Below are 22,509 nucleotides of genomic sequence, written 5' to 3'. Positions count from 1 at the left end.
AAACACGCCTATAGCTTCAGCATTTGGAGCATGGAACACAGAGGGGTACAGTCAGAGGAACAGGCCCTTCGGCCCACAATGTCTGTGCCAAACATGATGCCGTGCCCAACTGGGTATCCCTGAGCCAGATGGCTTTTTTCACCAAGGGTTGGATGATCAATCCCCAGGGTGGTCCAGTGGCCCAGTGGTGGAGTTGCTGCCTTACAGCGCTGGAGACCCGGGTTTGATCCTGACTAAGGGCACTGTCTGTACGGATTTTGTACGTTCTCCCTGTGACCTCGTTGTTTTTCTCCGGGTGCAACGGTTTCCTCCCACACTCCAAGGACGTACAGATTTGTAGGTGAATTGGCTTCGGTAAAATTTTTTAATTGTCCTTAGTGTGTAATGTACTGAGATCACTGTAGGCTGAAGGGCTTTCCCGCTGTATCTCTAAACTAAACTAAACTAATGGGCATGGATTTAAGGTGAGGAGGGGAAGATTTAATAGGAAGCTGAGGGACAACTTTCAGAGGCTGATGGGTATATGGAACGAACTGCCAGAGGAGGTGGTTAAGGCAGGTACTATTACGACACTTAAAAGACTCAAACAGTTACAGGGACAGGAAAGGTTCAGAGGGAAATGGATCAAATATGGGAAAATGGGACTAGCTTAATGGCATCTTGCACAGAAAGGACGTGTGGGGCCGAAGGGCCTGTTTCTGTGCTGTGTGACTCCGATTCTGTGAGTGAATATGGGGCATGCTGTTTGGTGCATGTATACAAGTATATAAAATCCTCTCCTAATCTCGGCTGGCATTTAGTGTAACTCCCATAGAGTCAGTCTCGTGTTCAGCTGGGATCTGAACCACGAGACTGAACTACTGCTTTTTTGACAACACGGACTGTCAGAAACAATTTTTCCAGTAACCCAGCCAACATTCTTCCCAAACAGATAGTCATCTCAGCCAATGTAAGCACTCAACCTTGAAGCTGCCTTTCAAATCACACAAAGGTAGACACAAAATGCTGGAGTAACTCAGCGGGTCAGGCAGCATCTCTGGAGAGAAGGAATGGGGAACGTTTCGGGTCGAGACCCTTCTTCAGACTGATGTCAGGGGAGTGGGCGGGACAGAGATAGAATAAAGTCGGAGACCAAAGATCCTATAGCAGAGCAAGATGGGTTACTCTCACGCAAACGTGTAGTATGCTCATGGGCGGATTCATGGGTGATTTTATGACTCATTTTAGCAACCAGCCCCTGCCATCTTGTTCCGCCATCTCGTTTCCGGCCAAAGATTGGATCCGGCCCGGGGCAGCGGGGAGAGGGAGTGCACGGCCCGGGGCAGCGGGAGAGGGAGTGTGGGGTCCGGGGCAGCGGGAGTGGGAGTGTGCGGGCCCGGAGCAGCGGGAGAGGGAGTGTGGGGCACCGGGAGAGGGAGTGGGGGGCCCGGGGCAGCGGGAGAGGGAGTGTGGGGTCCGGGGCAGCGGGAGAGGGAGTGTGGGGCCCGGGGCAGCGGGAGAGGGAGTGTGGTGTCCGGAGGGGCAGCATTGTAGGAGAGCGCAGGTGAGGGAGTGCCGGGGGGGCAGTGGGAGAGGGGATAGGGCCAAGTGTGTGTGAAGTTGCGGGGAGGTTTACAATCTTTCTTATTTACAATGTTTCTTATTTAATGTCCCTTGTCTAGTCTGAAATAAAGTTCATTATTGGATCAGAAGAAATATAATTGTGTGTGTTATATGATTATATACATTTATATAATTTTCATGTATGTGTGTTTATAAACATTTTATTCTTTAACAAGAATTAACAGAATTATGAACTAACAGAATTATGAATCTAACCCTATATCACACACAAAAAGTTCCCCCGCAATGTCAATTACCCTGCGGGTCGGTTCCGGTTACTACAAAATCAACTCAAACACTGTTTGTGAGCCATTTAAAAATAAATGATTTAAAAAACATTAAAAAAGACAATTACCAGAGTCAAATTTTATTCTTGACAAGAAGTTTGAACTGACAGATTTATGAATCTAACCCACACAAACTGTTGCCCCGCAACATTGATTACACTGTGAATCGGGTCGGGTCGGGTCGGGTCAGGTAGGCTCAGGTTACTAAAATGGGCGGGGAAAAATGCCCAGGATTCCCTCCATAGCGTACTACACGTCAGCCCATTGCATTTAGCAGGAGTAGCCTATCTTGCTCTGCTATAGGATCTTTGTCGGAGACAGTAAGACTGGTGGGAAAACTGGGAAGGCGGAGGGGATGGAGAGAGAGGGAAAGCAAGGGCTCTTTGAAGTTTGTTTTGTCGGAGGGCAGGAGGAACCGCGGAGGGAGAGGAGTGAAAGAGGATGTTGCCGAACTCTCGTCCCAGAAAGGAGAGAGAAGAGGAGGGAAGAGACGGCAGCCCTAAGATTTTTGCCTCCACCACAGTGAGGTGCTTGGAGGATACACTGTGGTGGATGTTAATTTGTGTTTATTGTTGTTTATTATTGTATTATTGTATGTATGACTGCAGGCACGAAATTTCGTTCAGACCGTAAGGTCTGAATGACAATAAAGGAATTCAATTCAATTCAATTCAAGAACCTCTTTGAAGTAGACACACCTTGAGGAGATTTTGCAGTGGAGCAGTCAAAATGTATAGGATAGAACTGCAGACACAAAATGCTGGAGTAACTCAGCGGGACTGGCAATATCTCTGGAGAGAAGGAATGGATGGCGTTTCGGGTCGAGACCCTTCTTCAGTACTTTCATAGCACACACTCCGATTCACTAATTGTTCTCCCTGTGCAAGTATCACTTTAGGGGTTTTAGATTCCTGTCTGCTTTCAAAGTTCACCATTCCCTCACCTCCTTCTTCCTCTGTAGCCTCCTCCAGCCCGACAACCCTTTGTGCCTTCCAGCTCATAAGGCATAGGGGCAGAATTAGGCCATTCGGCCCATCGACTCTACTCGGCCATTCAACAGAGTGGAAACAGGCCCTTCAGCCCAACTTGCCCATGCCGACCAACATGCCCTATCTACAATAGTTCCACCTGCCTGCTCTTGGCCCATATCCCTCTAAACCAATCCTATGCTATTATATCTGATCTATCACAGCACAGTGGCACAGTGGTAGAGTTGCTGCCTCATAACGCCAGAGACCTGAGTTCGATCCGGACCACGGGTGCTGTCGGTACGGAGTTTGTACGTTCTCTCTATGACTGTGTGGGTTTTCTTTGGGTGCTCTGATTTCCTCCCACACTCCAAAGAAGTCCAGGTTTGTAGGTTAGTTGGTTTCTGTAAATTGGCCCCAGTGTGTAGGATAGTGCTAGTGTACGGGGTGATCGCTGGTCGGCGCAGACTCAGTGGGCTAAAGGGCTTGTTTCCACAATGTATCTATAAAGTCCGAACATGATGCCAAGTTGAAGCTACTTGTTCTGTCTGCACGTGTTCCATATCCCTTCATTCCTTTCATATCCATGTGCCTATCTAAAAGCCACTATATTTTATCTACTTCCACCACCAACCTTGACAACATACCCCAGGTACCCACCACTCACTGTGTGAAAATAAAACTTGCCCCCGCATATCTCCCTTGAACTTTGCTCCTCTCACCTTGGAGACAGTTTAATTAAGTTTAGTTTAGTTCAGAGATATAGCGCGGAAACATGGCCCTTCGGCCCACCGAGTGAGTCCGCCCCGACCAGGGACATCGGTACACTAACACTATCCATAACACCAGGGAGAATTTACAATTTTTACTGGGGCCAAATAACCAACAAACCTGCACGTCTTTGGAGTATGGGGGGGAAACCGGAGCACCCAGGGATAACACACATGGTTACAGGAGAAGGTACAATACTCCATACAGACAGCACCCGTAGTCAGATTCAAAGCCGGATCTCTGGCGCTATAGGGAGCAACTCTACCGCTGTGCCACTGGACTGCCCCTCTATTCTCTAATATTTGATGTTTTCATCTGGGGAAAAAGGTTCTGACTGTCTACCCCATCCCTGGCTCTCATCATGTTATAAACCTCTTTCATATCTCCCCTCAACCACTGACACTCCAGTGAAAGCAATCCAAGTTTATCCAACCTCTCTTTATAGCTAATCCTCTCTAATGAAGAATACATCCTTGTAAACCTCTTCTGCACCCTTTCCAAAGCCTTCATACTCTTCCTGTAATGGGGATGACCAGAAATACATACAGTCCTCCAAATGTAACCTAACAAATTTTATGAAACTAGATGACTTCCTGACTCTTACATTCAATGTCTCGACCAATGGAGACAAACATACCACTTTCATTACCACCCTATCTACTTGCGGGCTGGGAGATAGCTGGTAGAGCTGCTGCCTCACAGCGCCGGAGACCCAGGTGCAGTATTGACCTCAGGTGCACCATCTCCATGTGACTGCGTGGGTTTCCTCCGGGTGCTCCGGTTTCCTCCTACATCCCAAAGACGTGTGGGTTTATAGGTCAATTATCCCTGTCAATTGGCCCTCGCGTGTAGGGTGCAGATGAGAAAGTGGGATAACATAGAACTAGGGTGATCGATGGTCGGCATGGACTGGGTGGGCCAAAAGGGCCCGTTTCCATGCTGTATCTCAAAACTAAACTAAACTTCAGCAGCTTCTTTTAATTTATTTGATGGCACTCCTGTAAGATGCCCAGGCAGGTTTACCATGTTAAGACAGTCACAAGTTCACAAGTTATAGGAGTAAAATTAGGCCATTTGGCCCATCGAGTCTACTCTGCCACTCAATCATGGCTGATCTCTGCCTCCTAATCCCATTTTCCTGCCTTCTCCCCATAACCCTGTCGTGTAAATGCAAGTTGTTGTGGTTGACATCACCGTTATGCTATAAAGTTTATTTTTCTACAAAAGTTTTTCTAAAAATAAACACTAAGGCCATACTTCAATCGCTGCCATGACAGGTACCATGTAGCACCACAACACAAACTCCCTAGATGGTCACCAGAAGCCGAGGTTAAAAGTTCCAGATAATTCCATTGTCCCGGCACACCACAAATCCTTCAACACCTTTTAAATTACTTTATTGCCACAAGATGACAGGTTTCGTCTTCTGCGTTGCCGCTGCGTGAAGTAACATTTCATCCCCATTTAAAAGGCAAGAGTTCGAAAGGTTGCAAAGACCCCAAAGTGCTGGAGTAACTCAGCGGGTCAGGCAGCATCTCTGGTGAACATGGATAGATGACGTTTGAGTCAGGGCCCTTCTTTAGACTGATGGGGGAGAAGAGAGCTGGGAGCGAAGTGTGGCCAGGAGATAGCCTGGCAAACATAGAAACATAAAAAATAGGTGCAGGAGGAGGCCATTTGGCCCTTCGAGCCTGCACCACCATTCATTGTGATCATGGCTGATCATTCAAAATCAATAACCCGTGCCTGCTTTCTCCCCATATCCCTTGATTCCACTAGCCCATAGAGCTCTATCTAACTCTCTTTTAAATTAATCCAGTGAATTAGCCTCCACTGACTTCTGTGGCAGACAATTCCACAAATTCACAACTCTCTGAGTGAAATTTTTTTTTTCTCATCTCAGTTTTAAATGACCTCCCCTTTATTCTTCGACTGTGGCCCCTGGTTCTGGACTCCCCCAACATTGGGAACATTTTTCCTGCATCTAGCCTGTCCAGTCCTTTTATAATTTTATGTGTTTCTATAAGAAATACGCATGTGATCGGTGGATACAGGCAATGGTTTTTTTTGATTGGTAGATTGGTGAATGTAGGCGAGGGGAGTTTTCTGATTGGCGGGTGGATGGATACAAGTGAAGGATATTTTCTGATTGGCAGATGGGTGGATACAGGTTTACAGATTATTGGAGTAAAATTAGGCCATTCGGCCCATCGAGTCTACTCCACCATTCGATCATGGTTGATCTCTGCCTCCGAATCCCATATTCCTGCCTCCTCCCCATAACCCTTGACACCCGTTCTAGTCAAGAATTTGTCTATCTCTGCCTTAAAAATATCCACTGACTTTGCCTCCACAGTCCTCTATGGCAATGAGTTCCACAGATTAACTACCCTCTGACTAAAGAAGTTCTTCCTCACCTCCTTTCTAAATGAGTGACCTTTAATTCTGAGTCTATGAACTCTGGACTAGCCTCTCCCACCAGTGGAAACATCCTCTCCACATCAACTCTATCTATGCCTTGCATTATTCTGTAAGTTTCAATGAGGTCCCCCCTCAACCTTCTAAACTCCAGTGAGTAGAGGCCCAGTGTTGTCAAACACTCATCATATGCAAACTCACTAATTCTGAGGGTTCAAGTATGGGGGTTAAGTTCACAAACAGTATGGTTTAGTAAAGGCTGCTTCCAAAATCCAGGAACATCTTGGGCATTCAATGGAATCCCAGTTTTCAAAGTAGAGTACATCGTTAGGCAGCGTTGGACAGGGATTTTGCAGCACATTTGGGCATCAGGTAGACCCGGGTTCGATCCTGATGTCTGTGCGGAGTTTGCACGTTCCCCCTGTGAGCACAAGGTTTCCTCTGGGTGTTCCGGTTTCCTCCCTGATGGACGGGTTCATGGGCCACTGGAAATCGCTGCCCAGTGCGTGAGCTGGGACAGTTTCTCTCGAGTAAAGGAGGCTGTCAGGTGAACAGATGGGCGTTTGTAAAATGATGAGTGGCATAGATAGGGTAGATAATCAGAACCTTTCTCCCAGGATGGAAATATCAAAGACCAGAGGGCAGAGCTTCAAGGAGAAAGGATAAAAGTTTAAAGGAGATGTATGGGGTATTTCAGAGGGTGATGGGTATTTTGTATCCCAGGGAAGAGGAGCATGAAACTGGAGGGCTGAGAAGTTACAACAAAATTCTGTTCTTGAAAACTGAAGAAGGGTTTCGGCCCGAAACGTTGCCTATTTCCTTCGCTCTATAGATACTGCCGCACCCGCTGAGTTTCTCCAGCACTTTTGTCAACTTTCGATGTTCCAGCATCTGCAGTTCCTTCTTAAAGGTATAGTCTTTTCTCCAGAGTTGGGGAGTCTAAAACTGGAATGCCTTTTAAATATTATTTTAGTATTTAAATATTGTTAGCGAAGAATGTGGATCAATGACTTATCCAGAAACAAAGAACTGCAGATGCTGCTTAAAACACAAAGGACACAAAGTGCTGGAGTAACTCAGCAGGTCTGGCAGCATATCTGAAAAACATGGCGAGATGACATATCAGGTTGGGACACCCGAGTTCTGAACAAGGGTCCCAACTCGAAAGGTCACCTAGCCATGTCCTCCAGAGATGCTGCCTGACCAGCACTGTGTGTTCTTAAATGACTTCTCTGTTTAAAACCTTCCTCCATTCGCATTTCAGTTTTAACGGAGTGAACCAGTGCAGGAAAGCCATGAGAACATTATACCCTTTATCCTGTATCTGAACATTGTGCACGGCTTGATTGTAACCATGTACAGTCTTTTCGCGGACTGGATAAGATGCAACAAAAAGCTTTTCACTGTACACATGACAATAATGAACTAAACGAAAGGAATACCATTCCTATTGTTGATTTAGTGAGAGTTTGAACAGACCAATCAATGAATTACACATCACATCAACTTGACTGATTGATTGAAAGATACAGAATGGAAACAGGCCCTTCGGCCCACTGAGACCACACCGAGACCATCCATCGACCATCCACACTCGTTCTACGTTATCCCACTTTCGCATCCACTCCCTGCACTCCGGGAGCAATCCGCAGAGGTGAATTACACTACAAACCCACTCGTCTTTGGGATGTGGGAGGAAACCTGAGCAGCCGGAGGAAACCTATGCGGTCACAGGGAGAATGTGCAAACTCCGTACAGACAGCACCCGAGGTCGGGAGTGAAGCGGGTTTCTGGTTCTGTTACGTAACAGCTCTATGCACTAAATTAAACTACACAAGGCTACACTAAACGAAACCAAACCAAACTGAACCAAATCAAACTAAACTAAACTAAACTAAACCAAACCAAACTAACCCAAGCCAAACTTAAACTAAACGTAAGCCAAATCGTACTTACATTGTCGTCGTTGAATGGCTTGTCGACGGTGACCTGAGGAAGGCGCAGGGTACTCTGCGGTGAGCTGGGTGATCCTCCCACCACCGACACCACGCCGTTCTGGTCCACGGCGCTGTGCAGCTTGCGGCGGCCGCCGGCCACGGACCGCTGGCTGCCGTGGCTCTGGTTACTGTTGGTGCGGTTGAGCTGGGGCAGGCACAGCGAGCTCCTGACGCTCTCGCTCTCGTCGAAGACGCTGCCCTCGTCGTCCGAGAACGTGTTCTCCACCGCGGCGTCCACCGAGTGCGTCCGGAAGCGGAAGATGCTGCCCCTCCGCAGGGGGTGGTGGTTGGTGAGGATGGGCGCCAGCAGAGGCTGCAGACAGAGAGAGAGTAGAGGACTGAGGTGGTTCAAATAAGCAACAATGCTCAGGGAAGGGCATGCAAAACAAGCAGGGCACCAGTGCAAAAACACAACTAGAAAAGAATACTGGGCCATGGGAGTGCAAGAGTTGGTCTGTAGTGTTCCATTGTCAAGGGAGGATCATCTTAGCTTTAGTTTTAGGTGTGTTAGTGTTTAGTTATAGACTTTAGAAATACACTGTGGCCCACCGAGTCCACACAGATCAGCGATCACCCCGTACACTAGCGATCACCCCGTACACTAGCACTACCCTACACACTAGGGACAATTTACAATTTTACGGAAGCCAATTAACCTCCACACCTGCATATCTTTGGAGTGAGGAAGGAAACTAGAGCGCCCGGGGAAAACCCACGCGATCACAGGGAGAACGTGCAAACTCCGTTACAGAGAGCACCCGTAGTCAGCCTCGAATCCAGGTCTCTGGCGATGTAAAGCAGCAACTTTGCCACTGCACCACTCACTGTGCCATCCTAAGTTTAGTTTTGGTTAAGTTTTGATTTAGTTTTGGTTTAATTTAGTTTAGTTTATTATTGTCATGTGTTTCGAAGTACAGCGAAAAAGTTTTTGTTGCATTCCCAGTCAGCAAAAAGACTAATTACAATCAAGCCGTCCAGTTTGTAGACTTTATCTTGCTTAGCGCAAGATAAAGTCCAGTAAAGTCTGATTAAAGATAATTCAAAGGTCTCCAATGAGGTATTTCGGAGGTCAGGACCGCTCCCTATATGCTGATAGGATGGTTCAGTTGCCTGCTAACTGCTGGGATGAAACTGGCCCTGAATCTGGAGGTGTGCCTTTACTTCTGTACCTCTTGCACTGATGGGAGAGGGGAGAAGAGGGAGTGACCAGGGTGAGACTGGTCCTTGATTATGCTGGTGGCCTTGCTGAGGCAGCGTAAGTTAGCATGTGTTAGGGTAGTTTACAGATTAATTGGTGAATTGGGAACTCCAAGCCACTGAGAGTGTTCTTCCGATGCCGGAGTTCCATCATCCCGGCAAGAGGGCCTGAAACATCGGGCCGCCGTAGTGGCGCTGCGGAGGGCTCAGCTCCCTGTGCACTCAAAGTGAGGCTCAGCCCAGACCTTTGCCACTGCACGCAACGTGCCCATTAGTTTGAACAAGTTTTGATTAGTTTTGGACCTGGAACTTTGTTATTGCCTTCCCTCACAGTTTTTGTTGCATTGATTCTGCTGTGGGGGAGCCGTTTTTTATGTTCGTTTTGTTAAGCTGCTAGTAGTGTTATGTTTATCTTTATCTGTGTGCTGCACGGTAGGTCACAAATTTCACTGCTGACACAATTGGTGTACGTGACAATAAATGTCCTTTGTTATTTGTAAATTCTCCTTAGTGTAGATGAGGGGTAGAGTTTGGGGGGAGGGGAGGGGGAGAGAGAGATGTCATGTCAGAGAGGATAGTTTCCTGGGAATTCAGTAGAGGAGCAGCACAGATTGAATGTTCTGAAAACTGTGCAAAGCTCAATGGGCTGAATGGTGTCTTTATAGGTCAATGAGGATATACATGCCCCATCGATAGGAGTGCTAGGGGTAGTGAGAGTAGTAACTATGATAAGTCAAGTTAGGGCGGCACAGTGGCGCAGCGGTAGAGTTGCTGATTTACAGAGCCAGGGACCCGGTTTCCTCCCACACTCCAAAGACGTACATGGTTTTCCTGCCCTTCACCTTGAAGCTCTGCCCTCCAGTATTTATTATTTCCATTCTGGGAAAAAGGTTCTGACTGTCTACCCTATCTATGCCTCTCATAATTTTATATCCTTCTGTCAGTCTTCTCTCAACCTCCGGCGTTCCAAGGAAACGCAACACACAGCACCCCGACCAAAACTGTGCAAGCATACTACACAGTGAAAACCATCTTTATACCATGAGGATATACTATGGTGATGCCACTTTCAGGAAGGGTATGGACTTGGACCCATCATCTTCTGTACAACAATGCTGTTGCGGGTCTTGTTATTTCGTTGACAGATTCTCCCACCGTTAATACAGAGGAATGTTTTGGGACCCTTCACCCCCACAATTCCAAAGACGTACATGGTGATTCCTGTTTTCAGTTATACTTGAAGCTCTGCATTAGTTTATTATCCATAACAAAACCACTGTCTAGATGCCGATTGAAATCCCCCCATGGAAGCTCTCCCCGGAAATGTAACGCCTATGAGGCGGCGAAACTCAACCATATCGGTAGGTATGTTGCAAAGCGTACCTGAAGCGTCGCTGAAAATCTGTCGCTGTGGTTGTGCTTGCGATCCATCATCGCCGTTACAACAATGCTGTTGGGCGGTCCCTTTTTAAAACGCGTATTTTCTCTAGGCTTTTCAATCGAAGATGTTCAGCCTAGTTATTTACCACAAGAACGTAGAAAAATCGCCCCATGACCACGTCGCAAAGCGATTATTAGTTTTAAAAACCTCGTATAATCGGTATAGTAGTTTAAAAATCATCTCTAAGCTCCCTGAAACAATGTGCTGATCGGGTCAGGTCGCATAGAGCAAATAACAGAAGGTAGGCTGCCTTTTTTTTCTTAAAAGGGCTTCTTAGATGTTCTATCCTTTTTTTATTTAATATTTAATATTGCGAGTAGCTCATTTTGGGCCCATTATATCCCGCAGTATTTTTTCTGGGCATTTGAGGCACAAATCTACCGCAATGTGAACGTTCTAAACCAGCGCGTTCACAGGATCCCACTAGAAAACTGATTTAAAATGGACTTTAATTTATACAGCAATTGAACACTAAATTCCTTCCATTTGGCCTACAAATTAATGTAAATGAGATTTTAAAATCATGTTTTATTGTGAATTATTGATGACGTATCTACCAGCGGGACACTTAGGATATAGAAAAATGTTATCATTTATTACAGAAATGGAACACTATGTTTAGATTAGTAATTGAGTTTGAAAATAACTACCACTTGGGTTTGTTTATGTTAATTGGGCCCACTTGAAATGTTATGTCTGGGGTCTATTTGTGTGTAATGTATGGCTGCAACAAAACGGCATTTCGTTTGGACCTGGGGGTCCAAATGACAATTAAATTGACTCTTGTCTCTCTTGACTCTCTCTTGGGTAACTAACTAATTATATGCTTTAATTTCAGGTCATCCAAGTAAGATTGATTTATATTTGTTTCAGAATGGTTCAATCTACGATAACTGAAAATTTCATTCAGTTCTCTTAATTTTTAAGAAGGTTATGGGCTTTTGACTGCACACGATCACAGCTTTTTTGTTATGTCCATAGAAAATCAATAGGGAACAAGATGCTAATTTCCAAGTATGAAAATGGCCATAACTTTTTTAAATACTTGAGATATGAAAGTGAATTAGGTGTCAAATTAAACTTCTTTTCATGCTTTATCTGATGGGATAAATTACAGACTTGATTTTTTAAATCTCAAAATGTTGTAACATTGAGATCGGGACTTCCGTGGCTGATGGTCAGGTTGAATTTGCCCCCTGCTGCCGGGGCTCTGGAACCGGCCCAGCCGGAGCCGACAGATCCATTCCCAGAGCCTCCTTCCAAGGCCAAATCTGCGGGTCGGTACCTCGGCTCCTCAGCAGCCTGGGCGACAATTCCAGTACCGTTGGACTTCTCTCAGTTGTGACCTCTGTTGCTCTGGCAAAACGGATAATCCAGAAAGGCTCTGAAACAAAGGGTGCTGGAAAATCGGTAATGGTCCTGTAATTCCCATGGTGTTAGGTCAGCACAGTAGTGTAGAGCTGGCCTATCATTCTTTGGATTCTCTCTACCTCCCTCCTTAAACAAGAGATGAGTGGGACGATGCAGCTCACAATAACAATAGTTACCTTGCGGGGTAGACCCTCCTCTGATGCTGACCTCGGTCCCTTCGCTGTTTCCGATATTCCCAGTTCTTTCCCATTCCGGCTCTTAAAGCTTCTCTCCTTGTTGCTTTTGGCACTTAGGTGTGATCTCTCAGAAGAGGTTCGCGATAGGGTCTCGTGTCCCAGTCTGTTCAATTCCTGTGGAACGTGTTCACAAAGGTTAGTCGAAGCAAGGAACTGCAGATGCTGGGTTACCAAGGAAAGGCATAAAATGCTGGAGTAACTCAGTCTCCAAATATGAAGAAGGGTCTCGACCATACTGGTCCATGAGATAATACCTGCACACATCAGTAAATGGAACATACTTTTATGGAAGTGGTTTATCTGAAGACACAAAGCGCTGGAGTAACTCAACTGCCTGACCCAGACCTGATACTGTGTGCAGTATTATCTCATAGACCAGTATTAAATTATTACCTCCATAGTGACAACCAAGTCTTACTCTTTCCTTTGCTATTTTTGTGCTCCTTGGTGTACTTAAAAAGCATCTTTGGATGTACTTTGATTTCGATTGGCAATATTTATCCCTTTGAATGGTGTCTCTGAAAATCTGTCCCTGCCCCAGCACGCTGATGTAATCATGATGAAAGACCACCAACTCCTCTAATTCCTTAGAAGATTAAGGAGATTTGGTATGTTGACGAATACTCTCTTGAACATCCGCAGGTGTACAGTAGAGAGCTTCTTGATTGGTCGCGCCATGGCCCGGTTCGGCAACTCGAACGCCCAGGATTGAAGGAGGTTACAAAAAGTGAACACTGCCCCGGTCCATCACGGGTACTGATCTCCCCACCACCGAAAACCTCTATCGGAGGTACTGCCTCAAAAAGGCAGCCAGCATCATTAAAAACCCACACCACCTTGGCCACGCTCTCATTTCACTCCAACCATCCGGAGTTTAGGTTTAGGAGTCTGAAAACCATGACCTCCAGGTTCAGGAACAGCATCTTCACCACAACCATTTGAACATTTTGAACATTACACAACATTAACCTATCTATATCTATATCACTAGGGCTTCTTTTTGCACCTGTATTGGAGTTATTAATTTACTGAATTTTTGATTATTACATGTTATCTATGATTATTGCGTTTACTGACTTACTATGTTGCTCCAAGTAGGAATTTCATTGTCCTGTTGTTGGTATACGTGACAATTAAGATCATAGAGCAGAATTAGGCCATTTGGCCCATCAAATCCATTCCACCATTCGATCATGGCTGATCTATTTTTCCCTCTCAACCCCATTTTCCTGTCTTCTCCAGATAACCCTACCCTTACTAATCAAGAATCTGTCAATCCCCGCTTCAAAAATATCCAATGACATGGCCTCCACAGCTGTCTGTGGCAATGAATTCCACAGATTTATCACCCTCTGGCTAAAGAAATCCTCATCTCCTTTCTAAAGGTACATCCATATTCTACAGCGGTGGCCTATGGTCCTAGACTCTCCCACTAGTGGAAGCATTTAGTTTAGTTTAATTTAGCGTGATACAGTGTGGAAACAGGCCCTTCAGCCCAACTTGTCCACATCGGCCAACATGTCCCAATTACACTAGTCCCACCTGCCCGGGCTTGGTCCATGTCCCTCCAAATCTGTCCTATCCATGTACCTGTCTAACTGTTTCTTAAATGTTGGGATAGTCCCTGTCTCAACTACTTCTTCTGGCAGCTTGTTCCATATACCCACCACCCTTTTTGTGAAAAAGTTACCCCTCAAATACCTATTAAATCTTTTCCCCTTCACCTTAAATCTATGTCCCCTGGCCCTCGATTCACCTACTCTGTGCAAGAGATTGCACGCATTTACTCGATCTATTCCTCTCACGACTAACCTTATTTTATACACCTCAATAAGATCACTCCTCATTCTCCTGCGCTCCAAGGAATAAAGTCCCAGCCTATTCAACCTCTCCCTATAGCTCAGACTAGCTCTGGCAACATCCTCGTAAATCTTCTCGGTCCAGAGCAGCCTACCATGCGGAACCTTTTCCAGCTTGACACATTTCTATGAATCGAGCATGGTGCCCAGAACCAGCCTCAGAAAGGACATAATATTCTAGGAATTTCTTTGGTCAGATGGTGGTGAATCTGTGGAATTTATTGCCACAGGAGGCCAAGTTGATGGATATTTATAAGGAGGAGATTGATAGATTCTTGATCAGTACATATAACTGGGGTTGAGAGGAAAAATAGATCAGTCACATCCCAACTTCTTTATACTCAATACTCTGGACTGAACTTTGACCTTGTTATCTAGCATGTGACTCCACCTATGGCGGGAGATGACGGAAACTCACCTGCTCCCTGCACTCCTAGATCTCCTCTGCTCTGGAACTCCTTCTCCTTGGCCACAGCGATGGTGGCCCCCAGACCCCACAGCCAGGATCAGGTTGATCATTGATGACCACCACGAAGAAGAGCATGGTCCCGCCCGTCTGTTAGAGGGCAAAAGTCACAAGCGGAAAATGCAACTACTTCAGCACCCATGATTGGTCTTGTCTGGTTGAAAGGTTAGTTTAATTTCCTCTTCAACCATCCCCTCAGCCCAGGTAAACCTGGCCAACCTCGATCACGGAATTTTCTCCTGCTGTGCAAGCAACTGAATTTTCACAATCGGATCTTCACTCTCTGCAAAACCATACTTTTGTATCATCTGCAAAGTTCCTAATCTTGCTGTTGTCATTCAAACCACTGATATAGACGACAAACACTAACGGGCCCAGCATCGAACCCTGATGCACAGCACACCAACTACTAGTAAAAACACTATGGACGGCCTCCAGTCTGAGAAGCAACTAGAGATACAGCATGGAAACCTTCCACCATCCCGATCACACTAGTTCCTCCGACACCTTGACAATTAACCCTTCCACGTCTTTGGAAGCCAAAACACGCATGGTTCTACAAAGTCTGTACATTCAGCATCCTGGTCTCTCCTTGGATCTGGCCTGTAAGGCAACAACTTTCTACCACCACTGTGTCACCCAATATCCATAGAGCAGCCTACAGCAATGCAAAACTCTTGGCCCGTTGAATCCCATTATTTATATTCTCCCCATGTACGTATTGAAATCTACACGGTGCCAGAGACCTAGGTTTGATTCTGGGTGATCACTAGCCGACATCTTAAACTGCTGCATTCCATGTTGTGCTTTGGAGTGGAGGGTAGTGGAGTGTAGAGCCAGTGGCGATAAATATATAATGCATAATATTTAAGTCAGGATGGTGTGTGGCTTGTGGGGGGATACCAGCATGGCAAAGCAGTAGGTGGACCATATGTGTCATATCAAAATTCCTTGCCTTTACCAAGTGGATGCATAAACTCACATCTCCTCACTGCACTGGTGGACTGGAGACACAGGCAACTGCAGATGCCGCAATCTTGAGCAAAACACAAAGTGCTGGAGGAACTCTAACTGGTCGGGCAGCATCTTTGGTTTGTTTAGAGATATAGTCTGTAACCAGGCCCTTCTGCCCATCGAGTCTGTGCTGGCCAACTATCCCCCTTGCACTAGTTCTATTCTACACACTAGGGACAATTTACAGAAGCCAATTAACCTACAAACCTGTGTGTGTGGAGTGTGGGAGGAAACCGGAGGACCCGGAGACAACCCACACGGTCACAGGACAAGTGTGCAAATTCGGTACAGACAGCACCCGTAGTCAAGGTGGGACCCGGGTCTCTAGCGCTGTAAGACTGCGACTCTGTCAGCTGCACCACTACAGAAGGAAATGGACAGGTGACGTTTCGGGTCGGGATTATTCTGAAGAAGGGTCCCCGACAAAAGAAACACCTCCTGTCCATTTCCTTGGGCAGATGGCCGCCTGACCTGCTGAGTTCTTCTGCCACTTTGAACGCTAGACCCATCCTCTTGGATGGAGAAGATATGATCAGACTGAAGAAGGGTCTCGACCCAAAACGTCACCCATGCCTCCTCTCCAGTTGCTGAGTTACTCCAACATTTTGTGCCTATCATCGGTGTAAACCAGCATCAGCAGTTCCTTCCTACTCAAGATATGATCAGATTGGGAGACAAAGCAGGTGAAGGCGTGACTAAAAGTAAACCACCCAACCGAGCTCAGTGTGCGGAGATGCTGTGTTGCCGTGCAATTGCTGCTGGATTTATGGACTCTGGCACTGACCTGCTGGTAGAGGTTTTCCCAGAAATCCTGAGTCATTAGCCGGAACAAGGAGAGGAAGGCCCAGCCAAACGAATCAAAACTGGTGTAGTTATAGTCAGGGTTCTTCCCTGCCTTCAGACACATGAAGCCAGGGGGGCACTTCCTGAAAGAGGCCAAGGAGAAATGCACACTCAGTAAGGTCACTTTAAAAGCCTAACCTGTCGCGGTCATACAGCACGGCAATAGCCCTTGGCCCCACCCGGCCTGCGAAGATCAGACCTGATGCAAGGTTTTGACCCAGAATGTCGTCCATCCTTTTGCTGGCACAGATTCCACCAGACCTGCCGAGGTTTTGTTTTGTTTTGTTTGGAAACAGGCCCTGCGGCCCATCAAGCCCATGTGGACTAGCGATCACTGGTACATGGATCACCAACCTGGAGTTCCTCCAGGAATTTACATTTCAATTTGGTTCGGTTCGGTTTACCTTAACTTAGGTTGGTCTATTTTAGCTTAGTCCATTTTAGCCTTAGTCTAGTCCAGTCTAACTTGGTCTAGCCTACCTTAATCTTGTCTATTTTAGTCGTCTATTTTAACCTTGTCTAGCCCCGTCAAGTCTAGTTTAGCTTAGTCTAGTCCACCTTGGTTGTCTATCTTAGTCTAGTCTGTCTAGTCCATAAATCTAGTCTAGTCTAGATTAGTCCAATCTAGCAGTCTAGTCTAATCTAGTCTAGTCTAGTCTATATTAGTCCAGTCTATCTTAGTCCAGTTTATCATAGTCCCGTCTGGTTTAGTGTACCTTAGTCAAATTACTCATGTAGTTTAGTTACAGCACAGAAACAGGCCCTTCAGTCCACCGAGTCCACACCATTCACACTAGTTCCATGTTAACTCACTTTCTCATCCACTCCCAACAAATATAGGCCAATTAACTTCCAAAAAGTATATATTTTGTTACCGATCGTACCTGCAAATTACAGATTAGTTACAATGGCCAACAAATCTGTGGGAGTGGGAGGAAACCGGAGCACCCGGAGGAAACCAATGTAGTGACAGGGTGAGCATGCAAACTCCACCCAGACAACACCCGAGGTCAGGATTGAACCTGGGTCCCCAGAGCTGTGAGGCTCTATCAACTGCGCCCTGTGTTGCCCCTCAGCTCAAGGACAATTAAGGATGGTGCAATAAATGGTGGGCTTGAATTATTTATTTTTAAAGAAGGTTCAACCACTTAGGACTGACAAACACGTTCTTAGTGTTAGTCGGTCCACGAACTTAGTGTTAGTGGAGTTTTAGGGCCATCTAAATCAGACGCCATGCTGTTGTAACTCTCTATCTTAGCTGCTTCTCTGGTAGAGTATGAGGAGATTTTCAGTTTGGTAATGTAATGCCCATGTCCCAGTTAGGAAACCTGAACGGAAACCTCTGGAGACTTTGCGCCCCACCCCAGGTTTCCGTGCAGTTCCCAGAGGTTTTTGTCAGTCTCCCTACCTGCTTCCACTACCTGCAACCTCCAGCAACCACCTGCAACCTCCGGGAACCGCACGGAAACCTTGGGTGGGGCACAAAGTCTCCAGAGGTTTCCGTTCAGGTTTCCTAAGTGGGACAGGGGCATTACCGATTAGCCACAAAAGATCCTGAGGCTTCGTTCCAAAGAAGAGCACGGAGGCGCAGCTGGTTGAGCCACTGCCTCACAGCGCCAGAGACCCGGGTTCGATCCTGACCTCTGGTGCTGTCTGTGTGGCATTTGTACATTCTCCCTGTGACCATTGTTGGTTTCCTCTGGGTGTTCCGGTTCCCTCCCAAATCCCAAAGACGTGCAGGGTTGTAGGTTAACTGACCCTCTCTATAATTGACCCCTAGTGTGTAGAGAGTGGATGTAAAAGTGGGAAATCGCAGAACCAGTGTGAATGGGTGACCGTTGGTCGCCATGGACTCGATGGGCCGAAGGGTCTGTTTCTATCAATCACGAGCTGGGAGATTTCTCAAACTGGAAAGGGTGCAGAGAAGATTTACGAGGATGGTGCCAGGACTAGAGTAGACAAGACACTGGACAAAGTCTACACCAACATGGCTGAAGCTTACAAAGCCATCCCCCTCCCCCACCTTGGTCAGTCTGATCACGTCTCATTGATCCTGCTCCCTAAGTACTTCCCACTCATCAGACGGGTTAAACCAACTGTAAGGACAGTTAAAGTCTGGTCAGAGGAAGCGGACTTCACACTTCAGCAGTGTTTTGGAAACACTGACTGGAAGGCGTTTGCAGCCCAGGCCACCCTTGACTCTCACACGGACATTGATTCCTATACATCCTCTGTTCTGGACTTTATAAACTCCACCATCAATAGTGTCACCTCCCTCAAACAGGTGACCATATACCCGAATCAGAAGCCATGGATGAACAGCGAGGTCAGGCTACTGCTGAAAGCACGGGACACCGCTTTCAGGTCAGGCGATGCTCGAGCCTACAGTTCATCCAGGGCTAACCTGAAGAGGGGCATCAGGAAGGCCAAGCACTGCCATAAGCTCAGGATTGAGGAGCACTTCAACAACAACTCCGACCCCCGACGCATGTGGCAAGGCATCCAGGCCATCACGGACTACAGACCCTCCAACATCACCCCCACATCCAGCGACGCCTCCTTCCTTGAGGAGCTTAACCACTTCTATGGCCGCTTCGACAGGGACAATCTAGAGACAGCCATCAAGGCTGTGCTACCTTGCCGATCACCAACCCCTCACACTCACCCCCTACGACGTGTACGTGGCACTGAGTAGGACTAATGCACGTAAGGCTGCTGGCCCTGACGGCATCCCCGGGCGCGTGCTCAGTGCCTGTGCTGCGCAGCTGACAGACGTCTGGACTGACATCTTCAACCTGTCACTTGCCCAAGCAGTTGTCCCCACTTGCCTTAAAGCCACCTCCATCGTGCCAGTGCCAAAACACTCCACTGCGGCAAGCCTCAACGACTTCCGCCCAGTTGCACTTACCCCCCATCATCACCAAGTGCTTCGAGAGGCTGGTCCTGGCACACCTCAAAAGCTGCCTACCCCCCACACTGGATCCCTATCAGTTTGCCTACCGCAAGAACAGGAGTACGGAGGATGCCATCTCAACGGCACTTCACTCCGCCCTCTCCCACCTTGACAACAGAGACACTTATGTAAGAATGCTGTTCATCGATTACAGCTCAGCATTCAACACCATTATTCCATCAAAACTGATCACCAAACTCGGTAACCTGGGCATCGACCCCTCCCTCTGCAACTGGATACTGGACTTTCTAACCAACAGACCCCAGTCTGTGAGGTTAGACAGGCACACCTCTTCAACCCTCACCCTGAACACCGGCGTTCCTCAGGGCTGTGTGCTGAGCCCCCTCCTCTACTCCCTCTTCACCTATGACTGCACACCTGTACATGGTACTAACACCATCATCAAGTATGCAGATGATACAACGGTGATTGGCCTCATCAGCAACAACGATGAGCTGGCCTACAGGGAGGAGGTCCAGCACTTAGCAGCATGGTGTGCTGACAACAACCTGGCCCTTAACTCCAAGAAGACCAAGGAGCTCATTGTAGACTTCAGGAAGTCCAGAGGCGGCACGCACACCCCCATCCACATTAACGGGACGGAGGTGGAACGTGTTTCTAGCTTCAGGTTCCTGGGAGTCAACATCTCCGATGACCTATCTTGGACCCACAATACCTCTACTCTGATCAAGAAGGCTCATCAGCGTCTCTTCTTCCTGAGGAGACTGAAGAAGGTCCATGTGTCCCCTCAGATCCTGGTGAACTTTTACCGCTGCACCATCGAGAGCATCCTTACCAACTGCATCACAGTATGGTATGGCAACTGCTCTGTCTCCGACCGGAAGGCATTGCAGAGAGTGGCTCAGCATCGCCAAGGACTGCTCTCACCCCAACCATGGCCAGTTTACCCTCCTACCATCCGGGAGGCGCTACAGGTCTCTCCGTTGCCGAACCAGCAGGTCGAGGAACAGCTTCTTACCGGCGGCTAAAAACAACAACTGTACCTCGGTGACTGCCAATCATCACCCCCCCCCCCCCCCCCCCCCCCCCCCCCGGACTTATATTTTTATTTAATTACTTATTTATTTATTTATTCAAATCGTTTGCTATGTCGCTCTTCAAGGGAGATGCTAAATGCATTTCGTTGTCTCTGTACTGTACACTGACAATGACAATGACAATTAAAATTGAATCTGAATCTGAATCTGAATCTGAGGACTTAAAGACCCGAGCAATAGGGAGAGGTTGAGCAGGCTGGGACTCTATTCCTTGGAGCACAGGAGGATGAGAGATGATCTTATACAGGTGTACAAGATCATGAGAGGAATAGATCAGGTATGCGCTCAGAGTCTCTTGCCCAGAGTAGGGGAATCGAGAACCAGAAGACATAGACTTGAGATGAAGGGGGGGAAATTTAATAGGAACCTGAGGAGTAACGTTTTCACACAAAGGGTGGTGAGTATGGAATGAGCTGCTGGATGAGGTAGGTGCTACCACAACATTTAGACAGGTACATGGATAGCCATGTTCTCCAGTTCCACAGGTACACAGTGTGCAGAGACGGCGGAAGCAAATCTCCCCAAGGCAGATCACATCAGCAGGTCTGCTGAAATCCCGTTGGTGGAATCAGGAGATTTACATTTCCCAAATAGTCCTGGTGTATTGAAGCCTCTGTTAGGTTTACTGCTGAGGTCAAAGATATACGGAGCGACCTTTCACCCCAGCTTGACCTCCCATTGCTCTGCTCACTTCCTCCACCCAAATAGTTCACATGCCACCAGGACACCAGTGGACGGCACAGTGCGCAGCAGGTAGAGCTGCAGCCTCACAGGGTCAGAGACCCGGGTTCGATCCTGACCCCGGGTGGAGTTTGCACGTTCTCCTTGTGACCGTATGGGTTTCCTCCGGGTGCTCCGGTTACCCCCCACATCCCAAAGACGTGCGGGTTTGTAGGTTAATTGGCCTCTGTGAATTGCCCCTAGTATGTAAGGTGATTGGTAGAATCTACTGGGAGTTGTTGAAAATGTGGGGAGAATTAAAAAATGGGATTAATATGGGTTTAGTGTAACTGGGTTTAGTGTCGTTAAGAGATATAGCAAGCAGACAGGCACTTTGGCCCACCAAGTCCACGCCCACCCTCAATCACCCATTCACACTAATTCTATCGTATCCTACTTTCTCACCCAAACCCGGCACACCAAGGGCAATTGACAGAGGCCAATTAACCTACAAACCCGCATGTCTTGGGATGTGGAGGGAAACCGGAACACCAGGAGGAAACCCACATGGTCACACACGGAGAACATACAAACCTGGGTTTTTATCCGTTTTTTTGCCTCCCCCAGGAGATCACGAGGTTCTTGGGGTGGAGAGGGGTGATAGCGGTATAAAGGGGAGGGTAGTGTCTTGTGTTCTGTGTCTTGTGTCTACTGTTTGTGGGTAAGTGTGTCTGTTTAGTGTTCAGCCATGAGCGAATGGCGGTGCGGGCTCGATGGACCTGGTGGTCTGCTCTCGCACCTACTTTCTATGTTTCTATGTTTAAACCCCACACACAAGCAGCACCCGAGGTCAGGATCATACCCAGGTCTCTGGCGCCACGAGGCAATGGCTCTACCAGGTGAGCCACTCTGCCGACCACACCCCCAAAGAAATGCAGCTCGTGGGTTAATTGATCACAGTAGGTTGCCACTGCTGCGTAGGTGAGTGGGGAGTTGGTGGGTTTGGAGAAGAGAGAATAGTCTCTAAGAAATGTGGGGAATAAAGAGGGTTGGCAGTGCTCCAAGAGCCGGCATGGACTCGATAGGCCGAGTGCGTGGATCAGACGCGGCCTGCAACGGCACTGGGCAGCGATGGACATCAACAGCACCATCTGGCCAGGCCGACCCCTGCAACTCCAACCCAGTGCCTCCCCAAGAGCAACAGCCCTTTAAGGCCATGTCAAGACTATATTTTTAAGAAGATGGACACAAAGACCTGGAGTAACTCAGCAGGTCAGGCAGCATTCCTGGAGAAAATCAATAGGTGGCGTTTCGGGTCAAAACCCTTCTTCAGACCCAAAATGTCACCTCTTGCTTTTCCCCAGAGAT

General features: G+C 47.4%; 1 protein-coding gene across 1 annotated transcript in view; it reads right to left on the bottom strand.

The window, feature by feature from the left end:
- LOC129714255 (sodium channel protein type 4 subunit alpha-like) overlaps positions 1-22,509 on the bottom strand; it is a 297,253-nt gene that overhangs the window by 139,320 nt on the left and 135,424 nt on the right. Inside the window, 6 exon segments of the mRNA XM_055663806.1 lie at positions 8,003-8,356; positions 12,229-12,450; positions 14,579-14,636; positions 14,638-14,667; positions 14,669-14,703; positions 16,400-16,553. Coding sequence (XP_055519781.1) covers positions 8,003-8,356; positions 12,229-12,450; positions 14,579-14,636; positions 14,638-14,667; positions 14,669-14,703; positions 16,400-16,553 — 853 coding nt within the window.

The sequence above is a fragment of the Leucoraja erinacea genome, chromosome 2 (genome assembly GCF_028641065.1).
Source record: "Leucoraja erinacea ecotype New England chromosome 2, Leri_hhj_1, whole genome shotgun sequence".
NCBI classification, from domain to species: domain Eukaryota; kingdom Metazoa; phylum Chordata; class Chondrichthyes; order Rajiformes; family Rajidae; genus Leucoraja; species Leucoraja erinaceus.
This window is presented reverse-complemented; position numbering and strand designations above follow the sequence as displayed.